The following is a 22,058-nucleotide window of genomic DNA, read 5'->3' as shown; positions in this document are numbered from 1 at the left end:
GCGAGAACGCGCGCGCGGCCCCGCGGCCAGCCCTCCTGGTAGAGCGCGGACGAGGCGGGGCCAAGGTGGGTGTGGGGAAGTTGGGCATCTCGGCCCCAGGCGCCCGCCCCAAAGGACCTGCGACGGGAGCCCGCGCATCTTGGGCAGAGAGGGCGCGAGAAGGTACCAGAGCCCCGTCCAGCATTTACAAAGCAGTGGAAAATACGTTCTATTTTACAAGTCGGTCATTTTTGAATGCTGGAGAACGGATGTTGCTGGGATGCAACAGCGGCACGAACTGTAAAGCGGTTATCCCTTTACAAATATTTCTCGGTGATTCCCGACAGGAAATTAACATCCCACATCCAAAAAAAATTTTTTTTTTTTTGTACTGGGGATTGAATAATTCAGGGGCACTGGACCACTGAGCCACATCCCCAGACCTATTCTGTATTTTATTTAGAGACAGGGTCTCACTGAGTTGCTTAGCGCCTCCCTTTTGCTGAGGCCAGCTTTGAACTTGAGATCCTGCCTCAATTTAGAAGGGGCAGAGCAAAGAGTAAGAAAAGGGATTGTTAAGTAGTCTGCCATCCTCAAATTTCATTTGTTTTTCTTCACACACTGTATGACGCCAGTAGCAACATACATCAATGATAGAATTTTTGCACAACTAAACAAAAATTTTAAATGTAAAATAATGAGAAGTCGTTCTTTGATTGACATAAATAATCTACTTGACTGCATGGAAGAACCTACTTGTTTGCAATGCCTGCGATTTGAAAGTTTTAATGTATTGGCCTAGAGCTGCCAGTTGGCCTTGATACCAATACTGATGACTGCCAGAGCCAATGATTTCAAAGTAACAAACTTGTTTCACTTCCATTACTAAAGTAGATACTAGCCAATACCAAGGCACTATTAAGGTGGACACTAATACTTTACTAAACCAGGAATTTAAAAAGACTTATTCAAAAGACACTTTTTTATCCACCCCCCATCTTTAAGGATTCTTAATGCAGTTTCAACAAAAGTTAGTACCAAAAAATCAAATAATTAAATGAAAATTATTCATTTCTTCTAAATAATGTGAGACTATAATATATTGCATAAATGTGTACATACACAATTTTTTTAAACATTTACAATGCAATATGGGGGACACTGTTTTTAAAATTATTTGTGTTCCCTTAAAATTCTAGGCTCTATCAAGCATTTTCCTAAATATTTCCAAAGACAATATTAACTTGAAACTCTTATGTCCAATAATTTGTGCATGAATAAACTGCATTTACAGGTATATGAAGTAGCTGCTAAGTGAAAGGACATTACCTGGTAATTTGACAGGAAAAGAGTCCACAGACAGTCTGTAAACCAATTAAACATAAACATCTGATGCACATTTTCTACTGAAAGAAAAGCAAGGGAAAGAAGAGAAAGGAAAACTTTAAAGTTCCCAAGTCTACAAACAATTTTTACCATTAACTGTACTGTACAGTATTTCCATTTATCTTTAAGAAAATATATAAAAGTGTTTTTTTTGAGGATTCTTTTGAGAGAATAAATATTTTAGCATAGATATATAGTTTCTATGAGTTACCCTGTTGAATTTTTAAATTTTGGTCTGAAAGTAAAATGACTTTTTAGAAATGTCAGTTAATAAACCATTTTCTTGATACACTTGATGAAAAAAGCTAAAGGCAAAAAACAATGTATGTGCCTGGCCCTGAGGTGGGTACAGATAAAAACAACAAAAGGCCTAGAGGTAGAGGAAACTTAGGTTTTATATACCAGAAAGTTTAGGGAAAGTTTTCCATTAAAACATGAAAGTTAATATATGAAATTGAGCTGGCTATCAAGGGAAAGACTAAAGCATTGTTAAAATACAAGGCACAGAAATAACTTGCTTGCTTTAGTCCATTAATTCTTTGATTCTTCAGTTCAACCATATACAAAAATCCCAATTGGAATAAAGAACAAGGGATCAGGTCCTGTTAAGGACTGAAATGAATACTGGAAGTTAGGAAATTGGATCTAAGACATTTTTAAATGGATATTTACCTTGCTATTAAACAACTTTTAAGTTTAATATTTCTTTATCAATGCTATTAACTTTAAATGGCATTGTTATTTAGGAAAAAAAATTCCCTCTACATTTTTTTCCTATAAATGTAGGTTTAGTCAATCTAAAGGAAGGAGAAAAAGTTCTAGTACTCTAAGTTATAGGTAACACATCACTATGGAATTCAGTTACTTTCACTCATTTTACTCTTTACAGAGCTTCTTTAAGGAAAAAAGTCTTTCTCAAAACTCTTGCTTAACCTCTTCAGTATAAAATACGTAAGAACTAACTATTCACTGGTCATACAATCTTAGTGTTGGATGGGACTTTATAGGTTTTTTAGTCAATTTCTTTATACTTTGGCATAGGAATTCCTCAGAATGCTTCTACTACCAGGCTTTTCTGCTTATGTTTAAACACCTCCTGTGATTCACCATATCTCATGAAGTGACTGCTGTTTTCAAAAAAAGTTCAAATTTTGAAACATTCTTCTGTTTATTAAGCCAGAATCTGACTTAGTCATTTTTATCTATTACCCTTAGTTCTTTGGTACTTTGTATTAATTCAACAGATATCTTTTTTGTATTCAAATGCCAACAGTCATTGATTTAGTTTAACAAAACTATATCTTTAAATCCTATTGCTATTAAGTGAGCTACAAACAGGACATAATAAAGCTAAAAGCGTGAGAAAAATCATTGTTAACTATGACTTGTTCAAAATTATTGTACTGTATATTATTAATTCCAGCCAAAATGGCAGCTCTGTTAGAACTGTACAAGTCAAAAAATTGTGACTAATTCCAAATTTATGTGAGTATTATGGTTTATATCCCCAAACAAAAAAATTCCTACAGAAAGTCTAAATAAATGCCTCTTTTGCTCTTACTCTCTCCTTGTTTTTAAGCAAATACTAATTTTCTACCACATTAAGCTACTCACAATTATTATTATATTGGGAAATGTTTTTGAGCAACTTACTGAATCCTCCATTCAAAAGTTATTCAACAATTTCAGAAACTATAAAATGCATACATACACACAAACACACATGAACCCCTTAAGATATTATATTGCTACTGACAGATGCATTTAGGGTCACAAATTTACCTCAACCTTAAACTAACCCATAAAAAAAAACTCATCTGACAATTTTATGCCTTTTATTCAGGACCAACTCCTGATTCAAATACAAGAAATGTATACACCTATACTATGGGAACATGTTCATGCAAGTCAAAAAGGAAGCTCTCAAAATGCACCAAGGAAAGACTAGTTACAATTTTAACTCCGGGGCTGATATACTGAAATAGGTGAACACAACACATCGAAAATCCTAAAAACAAATTCTGTATCTAATAATTTTCAGGGTCCAAGTCCTTTTGAGATTGTTTTGTAAACTATTAAAACTTGTTTTCTTAAATAACATTTTAGATTTACCTTCACATTAGTAGGCAGAATGCAGGTTGCAAAAGCAGTAACGTATTACATTTGGAAGCCTATATCTATGCAACAATAAGCATCATACTTTTGTTAGTTTTTTTTTTTATTATTAACACCCCAAACACTTATATAGCCTTTGGTTCTTCAGAGAACAGTTCTGGTTTTCTTTTCATAATTCTTATCAGGTGGCTTTATCCAGTGGCCCTATTTCATCAGTATATTACAAACTAATATGTTAAGATTTTATACATCGCTGATGTTAAGTATCTCACCCAAATTCTGGAAGTTATTGGCCTGTTAGTAGTTCTCAAACACTGGAACATACAGAAAAGTAACGTAATATTTATAATATTTGAGGGAGTTTGGATTTTCCCTCCCTTCATCTCCAAGTGTGCCCTTGCCTACCAGCATCACATCCGTCTTGTCTGCATTGAACCTCAACCAGTTGGTTCTTAACCACGTCCGAAACTCAGCCAGGCACTGGGAGAATCGAGCCACCACACCATCTGGATTAAAGGAAAGAGAGCCTCAGTAGCAAAGAGTCAGAAACAATTTTTATCCCAAGAGCACCATTCTGTCTCAAATTTTTAAAAACATTACTGGGAACTAGGTCAAGTATCCCAGTACAATTTTGGGAAAAAATTAATGCAATTTGTAACCAACAGTAAAGGAATAAAAGTAACCCAATAAATAGGTCGCCGTATTTCACCCACGAGTTAAGAAAGAAGGTTCGGTCAACTCGGGGTCGGGTGTGCTAAGCAGCCTTAGACTGGTCATAAAATTGCGATAAGTTTTCCTGCAAAATTACAGTTTTAGCGTTGTGGGGAGGAGCGCTAAATGGGGAAAATTGAAGCCCAGAGAAGGATAGCGACTCGCCCAAGGTCACACAGCATGCAAGGACCAGAGATGCGTTCCAGGCCAGGGACCTCTCCGTTATAAGCTGAAACATCACCAAAGGAAGCAAGCACGCCTAGCTTCCTTACGGCGATCCCATCTTTGCAGTCTCTTCCCTCCTCTGCTCCCTTAGAAAGGGCAGGTTGGCCCAGGACCCCGCTACCACAAGGGTTGCAGTGTTTCGGAGGGAGCCTCCCAGGGCCGGACACATTTGGGGAAACACAGGGGAAAGGGGTGGAGCCACAGGGGAGTGGTCATTTGACCCCAACCCGACCAGGATCGAGGACCGACTGGTAAAAGGGGCTGGAGCAACCGGGGCGAGGCAAACTCACTCCGCAGCGGATTCCCAGCGCGCCGTGGACGCCAGGGAGACCCGCGCTGCCGCCACCGCGAAGCAGAAAGATCGGGCGCGGAGGGGGTGGGCGGAGGCAGGGAGTTGCGCATGCGCCTCCGGTGGCCGGCGCCTCCGCTCGGCCCGCGACCAGGCGCGTTCTCTGGCAGCCCCTCCCCGGAAGTTAAGAGTCTTCCGGGCGGTACTCTGCAGTGGGGGAGGGGAGGGAGAAAATGGGGACTGAGGACACCTCAGGAGCCCCTCATCCCAAGAGGAGTGAGAGGGGAGAGATGGTGTATAGAGGCTGCACTTACAGCCGCTGCCGCTGCCGCCGCCGCCACCTTCGCTGCTGCCACCACCGCCTGAAGAAGCCCCATCCATCCGCCTGCAGCCGGGAGACTCAGAGCCTGGGAGGGGCCTGGGGCCCGGGCCGCCCGCCTCCTCCTTCCAGTCGTCGTCCGGAGCTTCCTCCTGCTCCACCAACCCTCTGCCCTCCCCTCCGCCTCCGCCCTCCTCCTCGGCCTCGAGCCGCCAGCCAACCGCGCGGCCGCTTGTTGAGCCAGGGCTCCACCGTCTCCATGGCGCCCGGCAAACATTTCTGAGCCTCGGCGCTACCCGCTAACGCCCCGGGTTGGGGAACTGGGGACTCCAGAAGCAGCCTGGAAAGGGGTGGTCGACAACTCCCAAACCCGTCGCCACCATGCCCGTTTCTCCGACAAACAGCCGCAAGCAGCCAAACCTCTCGCCGTAAGTTCCGGCGCGAAAATCGTATTCAATTCCCGTGGGCAGCCGAGGGAGCCCTTCTAGATACTCTCCCTAGATTTGGAAAGGGGTCATTTTACTGCATCTGGGTATGGTCAGCAGCCCTCCCAGGCGGCAGTGGTTCCTTCTCTCGCCTGGAGCAGCCTTTTAAAAACCAATAGTGCTCTGCTTGCTCTGAGAAGACCTGGTTTTGTTTGGGACCACTTGTCCTCCTAGTACTTAGAGTTTGGGGGCGCCCCCCCCATCTACATTCTGGTTTGATGCTTCTATGCTCTGCTCACATGCTCAGGTTCATCAGCTTCTGGAACCTCAGATTAAACATTGCTCTGCTTGATACTAGATGATTTTGTTTTTTAACTATCCTGCCTTAAAATTCTGCTGACTTATCTCGCTTGTAACTTGAAATGGTTCCTTTGGGCTGCTCACTAAATTCCACTGAAGTTCCCCAGTTTATTTATCTCTCTGGCACTTCCAGATCACTTTTGTTCTCTCTTCACAAACCTTCAACATCCCTTTCTCCAATCTTCTTCAGCGCAATTGATCTTTTTTTCATCGCAACTTGTTGAAAGTTCTTGGAAGAGAACCTTCTGTTCACCTTTGAATATGGTACTCTGGCTTTTGTCCATCCTACCACTCCACCAAAAAAGGCCTTTTTGTGAAAGTCAACAATAGCCATCCAGCCAAACACAGTAGCCAGTTTACACTTTTGTTCTTAACTGACCCATTAGCAGCTCTGATCTTATTGATCACTTCTTGAGTTTTGAAATACTTCATTTTGTTTTCTCTCTTCCCTAGATATTCCCCTGGTTCATGGCTACTTCTTTTAAAATACTTAACTGGGATCTGCTCACCTGTCCCATAACTGAACATCAAGAGTGTTGCTGGGTCATTCCTTAACCTGTTCTCTTCACTACTGCCTTATGCCTTTTAAAATCACTGATAAGGGTAATTCACAAGTTTTAGCTCTATCCAAGACCTCCCAAGAAAAAGGAAACATCTGCACTTAGAAATTATAAGACATCTCAAAATTTATATTCAAAACCCAAATCCTTCTTTTGCAAGTTTTTCCCACTTTAGTAAATGGTGAATTCCACTTGGCAGTTTCTGAGGTGAAAAACTCTGGAGTACCTTGGACTTCTCTCTTATACCTCAATAAATCAATGATTTTTACCTGCAAAATAAGTTGAGACTAGCAGTATCATATAACTCATTGTCATATTATGGTGTCTAATCTTTTTCCCAGCACCCTCCATAAAGTTGTCATTGTGATTTGTCTTCCTCAAGTTTTTTCATATTTTACTAGAGTAAATGCTCACATTCTTACAGGGTGCTATTTGGGTAATTTACTCTCAGCATGCTTTGTTACACAACACATCAGGCACGTTATTCGTATTTGTGCTTGTCTACATTTACCATTCTTTGGAATATTATGCTCCAAAATAATCTCTTTAACTCATTTTTTTCCAGATATCACCATCCATAAAATAATACATCCAGCATTTTGATCCCTCACCCTTTATTTTTTCCATAAAATTTATCCCTATAGTTATATACCTGCTTATTAATTTGCCTTCACAAGTAATGAAACTCAATGAGGACAGATTTTTGTTTTGTTCCCTGATGTGTCTTTTAGCCTAAAGAACATGCTTCGTAAATATTTATTGATTAAACAAAGGAATGTGTAAAGATGTACTTAAGTAATTGGTTACTGTTCATTTTGTCTGGTTTTTGTTTCCACCTTTAGGTTTGAAAATCTCAAAGTGAATTAAAAGTTATACAGCTCTCTAGTGGCTGAGAGTGTTAGGAAAATTCCCTTGGGAATTTCTTAAATAATGACAAATTAATAATAAATTAATTATTAAAGAAAGGATGGGATAGAATGGGAAGCAATGTAATCTTTTTGAGGTAGCTGTATTGCCATATTATATAATTTAAAAAGAAATAAAGTTTGCAATCTGTTGGCTTGACCTGATGTATTAGTTCTCCTTTTCCTCCTTTTAGGATTTAATCCTGAAGTTGTAAAGAATCTCTCAAAGCATTTATTAATTTTCCACTTTCTCAATTCAGTTTCTCCTGAATTAGATCCTTCCCATTGGCTTAATAATATTGGACAAATCTCTCATTATGGAAAAAATAACCACTGGCTCTTTCTTTAACACCTTTATTTCATTTTTATGCCTATTAGATATGAGAAGTGACAAACCCCAAGATAGTATGACCCTGGAAAAAGGAGTGAAAAAGAAAGCCATACTGATAGCATTGATCCTTTCACAATACATTCTTTCCCAGTGACAAAACAAGCCCTGGGGAGAAGGTGTCCATCAAACCTGGAAGGACAGCCCCTGAGAAGAGACTTAAGTATTGATCTCTCCCAAAATAATTCCTTTCAGATGCTGCCGCTGACCCTCCAACCCTCTATCGTGCCCAGTAAAAACAAATCCCAGATGCTGACCGTTTACCCCAGACCCTACTTTGCCCAGTAAAAACAACAACAAAAAACCAAATTCCTGAGTGCCCAAACTGACATGTTTATTAATTAAGTCACCTCTCAGTGTAATCTATATACTGGAGCCTAGATTCCTCCTTTGGCCAGTGGCTTATTTTCTGCCAGGAAAGTGGGTCCATCAGTGGCTTCATTCTGTGTTCCTGAATAAAGGCTTTTGATGATCTGTGAAGTTTGCACCTTGCCTGGTCCTTTTGTGCTAACACTGCCTAGTTCCTTTATTCTGATTCCCTATATGTTCATATTTCCTTTCAATTCTGTATTAGTATTTTCATCTATTTGCATTGCCCATTTGTCTTGGATATTATTCACCTGTTAGATTAGATTCCTTACCATATTCAGGAAAGTTATTTTAAATCTAGTTGAACCGTTCTAATATTTCTGCTGTATCTGAGTCTGGTTCTAATGCTTATTTTGTCTCTTCACACAATTTTTTTTTCCTTTTGATATGCCTTACAATTTTCTGTTGAAAATAGAACATATTGTATGGTGTAACATGAACTGAGATAAATAGGCCTTCAGTGTGAGTTTTTATTTTTGTGTGGCTGTGACTTTATATTTACTGTTTGTGGAAAGCTTTAGTTTCTTCTAGTGTTCTTGGTTTTATCTCTTCTGTTTGTTTAAGTTTCCTTAGAGCCTCCTTCCTTTTAAGATATACATAACAGTCGAGTGTATTTTGACATACATACATGGAGTATACTTTACATTCTTTTGATTATACATGATGTGGAGTTAAACTGTTCATGTATATATATGAACGTGGAAAAGTTATGTCTGATTCATTCTACTGTCTTTTTAATTCCCATCCTCCCTCCCTCCCTTCCCTCATTCACCTTTATCTGAACCAGTAAACTTCTGTTCTTTTCTCCCTTGCCTCCATGTTGTGTATTAGCATCTGCATATCAGAGAGAACATTTGACCGTTGGTTTTTGGGAATTGGCTTATTTCATTTAACATGACAGTCTCTAGTTCCATCCATTTATTAGCAAATGCTGTAATTTCAATTTTCTTTATGTCTGAGTAATAATATTCCATTGTGAATGTATACCACATTTTCTTTATCCATTCATCTGTTGAAGGGCACCCAGTTGGTTCCAGAGCTCAGCTATTGTGAAGTATGCTGCTATAAACATTGATGTGGGTGCATCACTGTTGTATGCTGATTTGAAGTCCTTTGGGTGTATGCCAAGGAGTGGGATAGTTGAGTCAAATGTTGGTTTCATTCCAAGTTTTCTGAGTGATCTCCATACTGCTTTCCAGAGTGGTTGTACCATTTTGCAGTCCCACCAGCAATGTATAAATATACCTTTTTCCCCCACATCCTGGACAACATGTATTGTTACTTATATTCTTGATAATTGCCATTCTGACTGGAGTGAGATGAAATCTCAGTGTAGTTTTACATTTTACGATTCTCTAAATACTTGTGCTTTTGAACATTTTTTCATGTATTTGTTGACGGTGCCTGTTCAGTTCCTTAGCTCATTTATTGATTGGGTTATTTGATTTTTTTGTGTTAAGTTTTTGTGTTCTTTGTATATCCTAGAGATTAATGCTCTATTTAAGGTGCAGGTGACAAAGATTTTCTCCCATTTTGTAGGCTCTCTGTTCACCTTCTTGATTGTTTCCTTTGCTGTGAAAAATCTTTTCAGTTTGATACCATTCCATTTATTTATTCTTGATTTTACTTCTTGCACTTTAGGAGTCTTGTTGAGGAAGTTGGTTCCTAAGGTGACATAATGGAGAGTTGGACCTACTTTTTCTTCTAGTAGGCTCAGGATCTCTTGTCTAATGCTTAGGTCCTTAATCAACTTTTGAGTTTTTTGCAAATTTCATTTTGTTACATATGGATTTCCAGTTTTGCTAGCATCATTTGTTGAAGAGTCTATCTTTTCTCCAGTGTGTGTTTATGGCTCCTTTGTCTAGTAAGAGATAACTGTGTTTATGTGGGTTTGTCTTTGTGTCTTCTACTCTGTACCATGGGTCTGTTTTGGTGCCAATAGCATGCCATTTTTATTACCATAGTAGATAGAGCCTCCTTCTTAAGTGGAGTTTGAGCCTTGTAGTTCTTTAGTGGTAATTAATTTAGTCCTATTAACAGAGCCCAGGTGTGGTGGTGGCAAGATTTAGGGAGAAGGGGATGTATTCTATAATCCAACAACTAAATCTTTTAGTGGGCCTTTATCCCTGAGGTGTAAACTTTATGAGTGTTTTTTAGCATTTTTTTCTTCTCTTTAATTGGGACAAGATAACTAATAGGTATCAGAGTTGGGTATATTTTGAGAGAGGGTCTTACTGAGTTTCTTAGTGCCTCACTTTTGCTGAGGCTGGCCTTGAACTCATGATACTCCTGCCTCAGCCTCCAGAGCTGCTGGGATTACAGGCGTATGCCACCGTGCCAGGCTAGAATTGGGTATTTTCTTTTCCTGCATCCAGTATATGCTGTTGTAAAACCCAAAGTGGTTAAGTTCTTAAAATAGTTTCCTTGAAGATGGGCCTTGTTAAGGAGAACAGAAATGAAATACATTTTGTGTGTATTTCAGAATTATTACTCTCCATCCATCTGCGAGAACCCTGAGGGAATTTGTCTCTGATTTTCATCCGGAGAACTTGGTGAACTTATGGAGGTGAAAATGAAAGTGTGGGCCCCTCCATAATGCTGGATCCCCAGTTTTTATCTCTCAAGGTAGTCTGCACTCAGTCTTCAGTAATTAGTAAATTGTCCTTTAAGTTTTCCTACCACTACTTATTCCATTGGCAGTTTTTGCTTTCTGTACACTGCTATTCTGTTTTCACCTACCTCTTTAATTTTCAAGGTAGTTCTTTTCCCTATGATCTCAATTTTCTGGTGGACCTAAACGAAAGTAGAAAACAAACATCTTGGGTTGTAGCTCAGTGGTAGAGCACCCCTTGGTTCAATCCTCAGTACCACCAAAAATAAAAAAGATGACTTTCAAGGGCTTTACATATTGGACTGGAAACCAAAAGAAAGTCTGTTCACTCCTTAATTCTTATCTGTTGTCATTATTGCTTTTTAGAAACTACTCAAAGGATTATAACCTAAATCATAACCTAAAGATTTCAAAGGTCACCAGATTCAATCTTTCTTTCCATCTCTCTGAGCATTTGATAATAATTATCCTCCTGAAGATTTTTTTAAATTTCCTTAACTGTCGTGACCCCTTGCCCGCAAGGAAGACAGGACTCAGGAATCTTCTCTCAGCAGTTTATTCAGGCCTTTACTCAGACATGTCTTCAAGCATTCTCTCTCCGCTTGCGCCTCCCACACTTAATAAAGCACACCAAGCCCCAATGCAAAGCCGCCACGTGGACCTTTCTCATAGGGTGTTAAACAGTGACGTGCCAACTCTCCCTAATAAGGAGTTGTTTGTCTCAGACCACGGCGGAAGCCGGCGCCATCTTGTAATGGCGGCCACTGTCCACTGAAAAGGCTCACCACACTTAACCTTGGACTTTACTGGTTCATTTATTGCCTGCCTGAATGCCTCCTGTCTGGTTCTTCTTTCTCTCTCCAGTTTTTTCCCTTGACCCTATTACCTTCTCTTTGAGTCTTTACATTTTTATTTTATAATTTTTATCTACTCATTGTACCTTAGAAATAAAACTAATGATCACCCTAACTCTGAATTAGGTATTGTTATTAACCTTAATTTACAGAGAAGTAAAGAAACAGACTAAGAAATTTGCTCAAACACATGGCCTATGAGTTCTTGATTAAATTTGGGTATTTCAATTGTCCTTTTGGGATTTAAGTTTTCTTGTGAAATATGACTATTTTATATGTCACAAGTTATAATAAGAATTGAATTGATCTTGCTTGTGCTTTTAAAAGGTTGTGTGGAGAATAGATTTCAGGGGATCCAGGTAAAGTAAAAAGACAGTTAAAAGAGCACTGCAGTAATTCAAAAAAGATAAGATTGTGTTTGGACCAGGATAGTGGCAATAAAGATGATGATAATTGAGTGGATTCTGGATATTTTTTACTTTTTTTCACCTAAGAACCTGGGAGAACAGAATATCCTTTAAAAAAAAATGGGAAGGACTATAAGAAGTAAATTTCCTGAAAAGGATGAAATGGTAGTGGTGGTTAACACCAGGAAATCAGTTTTGGACTTGCTAAATTTCCTTTATAGATGTCAAGTAGGCAGGTAGGTATATGGGTTAGAGTTATGTATTACGGATTCATTTTCACATAGTGGCATTTAAGTCATAGCATTGAATGAGTTCATTAGGCTATGAATATAGAAAGAAAAGAGAAGTTTAATGATGAAGGCTACAGAAAAACTAAGAGGAAAACCAGGTAAAGGGAGTGTCCCACAATCCAAGTTTAAAAAAAAAAAAAAAAGGAACAGCTAGATTAAATGCTGCTAATAAGTAAGATAAGAATATTGAAATGATTATTTGCTTTAGTGTTGAGGGTAGGTATGGGGAGGTTTACTGTGAATAAGAGCTTTTCTTTTGGTTTCTTCCAGAAGGAATGGGTAAGACAGTATAAACAGGATTGGCTACTTTGAATAATTTTAGTTGTTTTTGAAGCATAGAGGCTATCTATTGGGCTGACACTTGACAGTGGAGTGATTGGAACAAGTATTGTTGTCCAGAATGTGGGATTTCAAAAGAGGTTGTCAGGAGTGTGGACTTACTGTTGATCGATGTGTATTTGAAAAATCCCCTCCTAAGAGGAGGACTTCTGGGGCTGGGAGATATGAGGGAGGCAGGAAACCAAGGCACAGTAACTTAGGCATATTTCCATATTGTCCAGAACAAGCTATGTCTGACTTGTACATGTAGGGCACATTTTTAAACATCAGATTTATAGAAGCTAGAAACATGGTTAATACATAGGTGCAAGGTTAAAGTAAGAGCATGATTGGAATTCACCATGGTTTTGGTTTTACCAGCAAGTGTTATGACATAAAAGAAGGGAAAGGGGGATGAGAATGTAAGAAAGGAATGATTATAATAATTAACTATCAATTATGATAACTTTTAAGATCAAGAGAAAAGAGATACATAGAGGTACATAAGATGGTAGCATCTGGACTTAAAGATCATAATAAAGTTGAAGGATTGTTGATGTTGTGGTTTAAGAGAGTGTTTAAACTGAAAAAATAGGAAGTAAGCATTGACTTTTCTAAAGACAAGGTCAAGCATATTGATCATTAGGGTAAGTGGTTAAAGTAGCAATATAACATCATTTATGTAAGTTTTCTAATAAGCTACGGTAGTAGAAGGATTAGCTTCATGGATATTGAAATACTCAATAATTATGGCAGGGATAATATTGGAGAGAGAGCACCCATGGTTCAAGGTAAAAAATCTTCAGAGGATGGAAGAAGAGAGACAGAAGTGATGGTATTAGACAGTAGAATATACATGGCCACTGAAACTAGGTATGGTGTATATAATGAGAAAATAGATTGCTGAGGTTCAAGCCTGTTGTAATATATGAAAGAGGAGTTAATTAAAGGAAAAATAGAACATGAGGACTGGATTTTGCATCTTTTATATATTTATTTATCTATGTATCTATTTGTCTATTTATTTTGGTAGTTGGGCACAATAATTTTATTTTCTTTCTTTATTTTTATGTAGTGTTGGGGATTGAAACTAGTGCCTCACATGTGCCAGGCAAGCGCTCTACCACTGAGCTACCACTGAGCTACGAGTTCAGCCCTGAGTACTGGACTTTGTAAAAAGGACTTTAGGGCAAAAAGTTAAGGAGAAAGAAACTTATGACTTGACGGTAGCAAGAAAGGAATGATTCTACTGACGTATTATAGATTTCTGAATTAGCTAGAAATGAAGAGAAATCTAAAAGATTAATTAGTAGAAAATGGAAGATCAGAGGTCTCAAGGAGGTTAAAGAATAAGAAACTGGTGTCATAGAAACCAATTTGAGAAGTCAATTTTTCATAAAGGGAAATAGTCAACTGTCAGATGCTACAAAGGTGAAGAGTGCCTTGGATTCAACAATTTGAAGGAATGGATGATATTAATGAAAAAATGGAACTAGATAAGAGAAGCAAAAAATAGATAGACAGGGTGGGACATGAAGCTCAGTGGTAAAGCACTTGCCCAGGATGCATGCAGCCCTAGGTTTGATCCCCAGCATCACAGAAAAAAAAAAAAAGAAAGAAAAAGAGACAGTATTATTGGCTAATATTTTAGAAAACTGAACTATGAAAGGGAGAAGAGATTTATTAATAGGTAGAGGAAGGCATAGCTAAAGAAAAGATGAGATGATTGAAGCATGTTCATGGGGAAATAATACGATTAAAAGACTTGGGATTAACTCATGGAGAAGAGTTCCTTAGAAGAGATACATTTCAAAACATAGATAAAAATATTAGAAATATTAGTCTTATAGAATATCAACTCTTATTGAATGAGGAAAAAAGATAAGAATATATTGATGAGTTTGCAGGAAGCAGAATTTTAAGCAGGTAGAGAAAAGATATGAAGGAGTTTTTACATAATTGAAACCTTTTATTTGTATTGTCAGGATAGTATAGTCCTTTAGAAACGAAATAGGGTAGGATACTTGAACATGTTTGAAATAGTGTGCAAATGGAATTCATTTTCACATTAATTTAAAAAGTATGTGTTTAGCGCCTATGATATATTAGGCCCTAGGCTGTGTGCTAGGAACATAGCAATGAGTATGACAGTTTCTACCCTGAATGTGCCTACATTCTAAGAAGAGTGGAAAACAAGAAACAAAATGTCAAATAGTAATAACAATGCTGTGAAGAAAATAAATATGAAAACTGAATTGATAATTGTCATTTAAAGATATTTTATTCTTGTTTGATCTTTTATGATTAAAAATTAAAAGTATTATTAAAATGTTTTCTTTGGCAGCATATTTCCTTTTTATAAGCTAAGGGAAGATCATCCTCATTTTATAGAAAACTATAGTACAGAACACTAGAAAGAATAGAAAGTAGGTTCTATTTTTAGGAATTTATAGAGTAAATCCAAAAGTAAAATTCTTTCTTTCAGACACAAATATTTAGATTATAACTTTTCTTAATAAAAATCAAACATTATTTGGGGCTGGGGCTCAGCTGTAGAGTACTTGCCTAGCATATGTGAGACACTGGGTTTGATCCTCAGCATTACATAAAAATAGATAAAGGTATTGTGTCCAACTAGAACTAAAAAAAATTTTCCAAAAATCATTATTTGTTCAGATGGGAACATGATATTCTTTTCTGTTTAAATCTGCCTGTGTAACTGCAGAGTGTTTGTGCTTTCTGGGTGCCAGACACTTCTTAACCATAATACCAAAGTTAATTCATTTACTCATAAGAAACTGTGAGTTAGATACTATTATAATCCCTGTTTTGTAAGTAAGAATATAAGACTCACAAAAGTCAGTATAGCCTTTGAATCTTACATCCTGTGTCAAATCTCAACTCTTGTAAGAAAATTTTCCCTATTTAAGCCTCTGTGATTTTACATAAACTGTTAATAGTGCACATGGTTGCATGCCTATAATCCTAGCAATTTGGGAGGTTGAGGCATAAGAATGTTAAGTTGGAGGCCAGCTTCAGGAATTTACTAAGACTCTGTCTCAAAATAAAAATAAATGGACTAGGGATCTACTCAGTAATAAAGTACCCCCAGGGTTCCACCCTTGCACACACACACCCCAGAAAAAAAGTTAACAGCAACTTTTTAGAGTTGTTGTGAGGAGAAAAGTCACATAGTGTATATAAACTCTCTAGAACTATGCTTATGCAAAATAATCTCTCAAGCAGCTATTTATTTCATGTTATATGGTTAGATTATTCATGTTTATAAATGAAAGTGTACCTTTTTTGTTTGTATTGATTTTTCTTTTCAATCATGGATCCTTGTATTGTCTTTTCCTGATATAGGAATAATGCCTCACTATTACCAAGGAGGTCTATTAGCTTTAATGCCACAGGAAAAGCTCCAAACAAAGGATATATTGGTTCAAATCAAAGCAAACTGACTGTATCAAGAAACTTACTTATTCCACCTGAAATGAGATCAATAGAAAAATTGAATATTCCCAACATTAAGACAATACAGGTAATATTCTTGAGAATTCTGGGTTTATTTTAAAATGATATCATGTAAAACTATTGGAATTTTAGAATAATCAACTGATCACTTCAAATATTGAAATATTGATTTGATTAAAATTTTTACTCCATAACATTCCTTACAGCATAATACTAGCAAATGGCTCCTGTAACTCACTATGAATAATAGGAATATTGTAGTAGAATAAGAAAAGTCTACTTAGGACATTAAGAATTATCTGTTGTTAATTATAGCTAATATACTACTGTCATCTACTCTCCTCAGCAATGTACTCTTGAAAATGTCATCAAATTAATTATCAGAATTGTCTCATAACAAAAGACTTTAAAACATTTAATCAAAACATAGCATATATAGAAAAGTGCATAATATTTAACTTTGAATGTATCAGAAAATGATTTTTTAGATGGGACATTAAAATTACAGTCTTTTAAAGACAAATTTGATAAATCAGACTTCATGATTGGATTAATTTGTAGGGCATTTATGCCCTAGGGCATTGTTGAAAATAATAACTGAGGGTGGACAGGGAAAGAGGGGAACAGAACCTTAATGCTGTCAGAACATTCCCAGAGGTTTGTGAGCCCACCCAAACTATACCATCTCACTGAGAATCAACAGCAAAGGGCTATGAAATGAGATGAGGGATATTAGTTTTCTAGGCCTTAACAAGGGACAAGAAATTGTTAAAAAATAATTGAAGTTTATTGTCTCTTAGTTCTGGGAGTCAGAAATTTGAAATCAAGGTGTGCTGTCTGAATGGTACGATTTGTTTCATGTTTCACTTCTAGGTTCTAGTAGTTCCAGGTATTCCTTTCCATGTGGAGGCATCACTCCAATAACATCACACATCACATTATCCCCATGTGTTGTTTTTTTTTGTTGTCCCTCTGTGTATATCTGTTCAAATGTCCCCTTTTAAGGGCAACAGTCGTTGAGCCGTTGGGTTAGTGCTTACTCCAATGATTTGGACTTGATTAAATCTGCAAAGACTCAGTTTCCAAATAAGGTTATAATCTCAGTAAACTAGGACTTCAATATCATCTTTTAATGGATAGTTAATCCATACTAGGAATATAGGCTTCAATAAAATAATTCAACCAATCACTAAACAAATAAGATAATAATAATATCAGGCTCTGAAGAGAAGGGAGGTATCAATACCCAGAGTTACTATAATACATCATCTAAAATCTCCAGTTTTCCACAGAAGTACAGAAAGCACAAACCATGCACAAGAAAAAGCAGACAACAGAAACTGCCAGTGAGAGGGATCAGATGGTCAGATTTAACCAAAAAGATTTCAAAGTAGCTATTATAAATTTGTTCACCAAAGTAAAACCATGATTAAGACAGTAAAGGTGGTGTGGTTATCACCAGAGGAGTTCCAGAGAGGAGGACCTCAACTCAAGATAAGAGGTCCTTGGAATATGTGACAAAAAAATTTTAGCATGTGCCAGTTAAAGACCGGTTTGTTTAAGAAAGTGGATCCACATTCAAGGGAGAATGCTGGCCATCTTGAGAGTGTAAAGGAGAATGTTAGCTACCTTGAAAGTGAAGCTTTTGGGGTAAAACAAGTAATACACATTCATGGGAGAATGCCAGCCACCTCCATAGGGATAGACAGCAAAATCTTGGTCTTGAATTGTAATGTTTACAGAGGGACAGTAGCTCGGAGCTGAACTACAGATGGAGGCAGGATAGGTACATAGACTTTTATCTAAAATATGTAAGAACACTAGCCACTCATCAATAAAGACAAATAACATGATTAAAAATTGGGTATATAATCTAATTGCTCATTTCTCCAAGGCAAGCACAAATGGTCACAAAGTATGTGAAAAGTTGCTTAATATTAATCATCAGAAATTCAAATCATAATTATAACCAACTCACACCCACCAGGATGCTGTAATTAGAGTAAGATAACATTGGTTGGTAAGGATTTGAAGATCAGAACCCTCATACACTGTGGGTGGGAATGTAAAATGATTTGATTAATTTTGAAAAGTGTGTTTTCTTTAATGTTCCTTAAAAGTTTAAACAGTCTTACTTACCTTAGGGCCCAACTCTTAGGTATATATACCCCATGAAAAATTAAAGTGTTCCCAAACAAAGTTGTATATAAATGTTTGTAGTAGCATTATTCATAATAGCCAAAATATGGAAATGGTCCTTCAATGAAAAAATGGCTAAGCAACTGTAATATATCTGTATGATAGATTATTATTCAGGCAGGAAAAGGAATAAAACACTGACGTATATCACAAAATGGATGAATCTTGAAAACATGATAATTGAGACAACCAGTGACAAAATATTCCATGGTGTATTAATCTACTCATATCAAAGTCCAGAATATGAAATCTATAGGGACCTGAAGTATATTAGTGCTGGCCTAGGACTAGGAGACAGACAAGGGTTAAGGGGTCATAATTAAAGGATATAGGGCTTCTTGAAGTGATAAAAATGTTTGGAATTAATTGTGGTGATAGTTGCACTTATCTGTGAAAATACTCAAACTCACTCAATCATATATATTAAAAGCTATTGAAAGAATTAATTAGTGCATATTACATGTAATTTTATTCCAATTTGAACTTTAAAAATTAGATAAAATGGAAAAATTCTTTAAAAGTGGAAGCTATTAGAGAAATTTTATGAGTAATTTGAAAACCTTCTTTCAAAGATAATTCTAGGCCCAGATGGCTTTACTTGTGATACATGCCAAGATATATGGATGAAAACAGAACACAAAATGTGGATGTACTTCAAAACTCATTTTATAAGGGTAGTGTTACTTTGACATTAAACTATGAATGCAACCATATTCTCATAATAATTCATCTATGCAAACATAGATGAAGAAAATAATATGCCAATAAAATAATAGCAAATGCTATTTAATAACAACAAAAATGCATAATATACCATAAGGAACTTGGATTTATACCAAGAAATCAAGATTGGTTTCACATTCAAAAATCCAGAATGTAATTCAACACATTGATAGCTTAAAGGGGGAAGGAAAAAAAAAGAAAAGCATATGGTTATCTCAATACAGAATATCTGGTAATATTGAATATTCATGATTTACACAAAAATTTTAAAAAACTGAGTATCAAGAGGAACTTCCTTAATAGAATTTAGGGTATCTGTTAAGTCCTACAGAAATGATTGTATCAAATGGGGAGACATCTGGGGGGGAAAATGCCACTTCTATCCAACATTTTTGGAAGTCTTAGTTCAATTTGTCATCAAAAAGAAATGAAAGTAAAAACTGGAAAGAAAGAAGCAAAATATTGAGTATTTGTAGATTACTGAATTATCTACATATAAAATTTAAAGTCACCTAGTGAATTATTAATGTTTATTGGATATCAGACTTAAAAACAAAGCAAAAACATATTTATATGAATTTGCATGCAAGCAACAAATAGTTAAAAATCAGATATTTTGAGTAATATTTGTAATAGCACAAAAATGTATCAAGTAATTGTGTAAGAGTATAACAAAAGATGCACATACCAATGTTTTTTACACTAAATATTTTTATTGGGATCCAAAGAATAGAGAGGTTATTTTCATGCATAGAAAGGTCATGTTTAAGTATGTAGATTATGTGAAAATTTTGATTCACAGATCTTTTGCCAGTTCAATCAAAATCTGTATTTTTTATACATTTATCAAGATAATTCTAAAATTTATACAAAAATATTAAAGGCTAAAAATAACAAGGATTCGCCCGGGAGTAATGTACATGGTTGTAATCCCAGCAACTTGCTAGTCTGAGACAGAAGGATCATAAGTTGAAAGCCAGTCTCAATAACTTGGTGAGATCCTTCTCAAAATAGAAAATACAGGTGATGTAGCAGAGTGATAAAGTAATTTTGTGTTTATGAATCTGTATGCTGGTTATGTGTGTGTTCTGTTGAAAAGTCAGCTGTAAATTTATGGGTGTACTGTATATTTTACTTCAACATGGGTTTTAGAAAATATATTGTTTAAGGAAGCACACCATAAAACAACAAAAAGAAGACAGAATTTTAAGTTAATGATTATCATCATCGAGAGACAATGCTATAATCTGGAAGGGTTTAAGACTAGGGAGTGGTTTCTGGAGTTGCTATCAGGGTTCTAATATTTTATGTTAGTTCTGATTACAAGATATTTACTTTATTTAAGTGTGCAGTTCTATTTTAATTACATATTTGTATTTAAAATTTTATGATTAAAAGAATTAAAAATTAGCCAGAAATATGTAAGAAATCGAGAATAAAATATTAACTTAAAATAATGAATTTTTAAAGCCTGTATATACAATAATTAAATAGGCTAAAATATTAACAACTGGATATCTTTCTACCTTTCTTATTTCTCGCAATTAATGTCATCATGTGCTGCATACCAATGTAAGAGTCAATGACAGCATTTATGACAATGATTGGTAAGATTGTAGTGGAACTGAAAAATTCCTATCACCTGCTGATATCATAGCCATAGTAACATTTTAGTGCAAAGCATTACTTAGGTGTTTGTGGTGATACTGATGTAAACAAACCTACAATTGTGCCACAGTTATGTATAGTACAAAATATAATAAGTGTGTTACTGGTTTGTGTATTTACTATGCTAAATACTTTTTATAATTATTTTTCAAAGTTTGCTGTAAAACAGCATGGCTATTATGCCAGCACAGCCTCATATGTTTTGTGTTTATACTGTTTCTTGATTGCACTGAGAGGCCACATTGAGTAATTCACTATACCATCTGGGTTTAGGTAACTACTGTATTTTGAACAATGACAAAATCCACTTAACACTTCTCAGAATATATCCTCATTATTAAGTAATGCATAGCTTATTTATTATATATAGATAAAACATAGATTTTAAAAAATATATGCCTAGTTAAGAAATTTTGTGTATAAAATTTTCTATTATTGTTTTATCTTATCCTATGAACTTTTTTTATAGTAGAGTTGTTTCTATTTTCTAAGTCCTATTATTTAGAAATCCCATCATTTTAAATTATTTAATTTTAAAATACTATTTTCTACAGGTGTTTGATGCAAATGGAATTGATGTTACTCCCCGACCTCTTTATTGTCCAGACCCACATGTTGGTACAGCAAAACCAAGTAAACTACTGACATCACAAGAAGGATCACTTGGATCGGAATTTATTTCTTCCTATAGCCTGTATCAGAATACAGTAAATCCTAGTATGTTAGGGCAGTTTACAAGGTATTGTTCTATTCTTCCTCCTTATATATATATATTGTCTTTTTATTTAAATCTCGTATATATAACTTAGATAGCAGTTGTCTCTAGTTTCTCAGCTAAAGCCTATTTTCCTAGTGTGCCTTCTCTATGTTGCTTATGTTTTAATTAGATGCAGAACTCTGAATGATTTGACTTCCTGCACTCTCACATTAAAATGTTTATGAGCCGGGTGCTATAGAGCACTCCTGTAATCCCAGCACCTTGGGAGACTGAGGTAGTAGGATTTTGAGTTCAAACCTGCCTCAGCAAAAGTGAGGTGCTAAGCAACCCTGAAAGACCCTGTCGCTAAGTACAATGCAAAATTGTGCTGGGGATATGGCCCTGGGGTCAAGTGCCCTGAGTTCAATCCCCGGTAAACCCCCCAAAAAAGAAAAGGTTTGTAAAAAGTATGTAGATTTTACTTAAGAATACCTGGGGAACCAAAATAAGGAGCTAACATCACACAGAATTGATTGCAAATTCTCATTATATACTTTTCCTTATCTTCTTCAGCTTCTTTTATGCTATATTTTTATGGGAAGGGGAGTGGCTTTCCATTTTGCTCCCTTGCCCATGAAATTCCTTATTCTGCTAGGGTTTGATTTCTAGTTTATTTTTGAATACAGAACAAATTACTGCTCTAGAGACTGCCCCCAAGTTTGCCAATGAAAGTCATGGGAAAGCAAGGTAAAACAAAAGAATGTTCCAATAAAGTTGACCCAC

General features: G+C 36.3%; 2 protein-coding genes across 13 annotated transcripts in view; one reads left to right on the top strand and one right to left on the bottom strand.

The window, feature by feature from the left end:
• Nucleotides 1-5,188, bottom strand: part of Mier1 (MIER1 transcriptional regulator) — a 58,316-nt gene extending 53,128 nt beyond the window's left edge. Inside the window, exons 1-4 of one of the 9 annotated variants that reach the window (XM_021731079.3) lie at nt 5,020-5,177; nt 4,707-4,912; nt 3,886-3,986; nt 1,309-1,382 (exon numbers count right to left, since the gene is read on the bottom strand). In XM_021731079.3, the coding sequence (XP_021586754.1) occupies nt 1,309-1,382; nt 3,886-3,986; nt 4,707-4,818 (287 nt within the window). In that variant the 5' untranslated portion in view covers nt 4,819-4,912; nt 5,020-5,177. Of the gene's footprint in view, nt 1-1,308; nt 1,386-3,885; nt 3,987-4,463; nt 4,483-4,706; nt 4,913-5,019 lie in introns of those variants that run through there. The other 8 variants (XM_021731081.3, XM_040288819.2, XM_013361561.4 and 5 more) reach the window with 8 other exon arrangements.
• The window catches only part of Dnai4 (dynein axonemal intermediate chain 4), a 107,468-nt gene continuing 90,313 nt past the window's right edge, over nt 4,904-22,058 (top strand). For 2 of the 4 annotated variants that reach the window (XM_078026473.1, XM_013361558.4), the window contains exons 1-3: nt 4,904-5,452; nt 15,878-16,055; nt 21,133-21,317. In XM_078026473.1, the coding sequence (XP_077882599.1) occupies nt 5,406-5,452; nt 15,878-16,055; nt 21,133-21,317 (410 nt within the window). In that variant the 5' untranslated portion in view covers nt 4,904-5,405. Of the gene's footprint in view, nt 5,453-10,513; nt 10,657-15,877; nt 16,056-21,132; nt 21,318-22,058 lie in introns of all 4 variants that reach the window. The other 2 variants (XM_078026472.1, XM_040288818.2) reach the window with 2 other exon arrangements.

The sequence above is a fragment of the Ictidomys tridecemlineatus genome, chromosome 11 (genome assembly GCF_052094955.1).
Source record: "Ictidomys tridecemlineatus isolate mIctTri1 chromosome 11, mIctTri1.hap1, whole genome shotgun sequence".
In the NCBI taxonomy this organism is placed as follows: domain Eukaryota; kingdom Metazoa; phylum Chordata; class Mammalia; order Rodentia; family Sciuridae; genus Ictidomys; species Ictidomys tridecemlineatus.
Note: the sequence above shows the minus strand (reverse complement) of the source record. Positions and strands in the feature narration are given on the sequence as shown.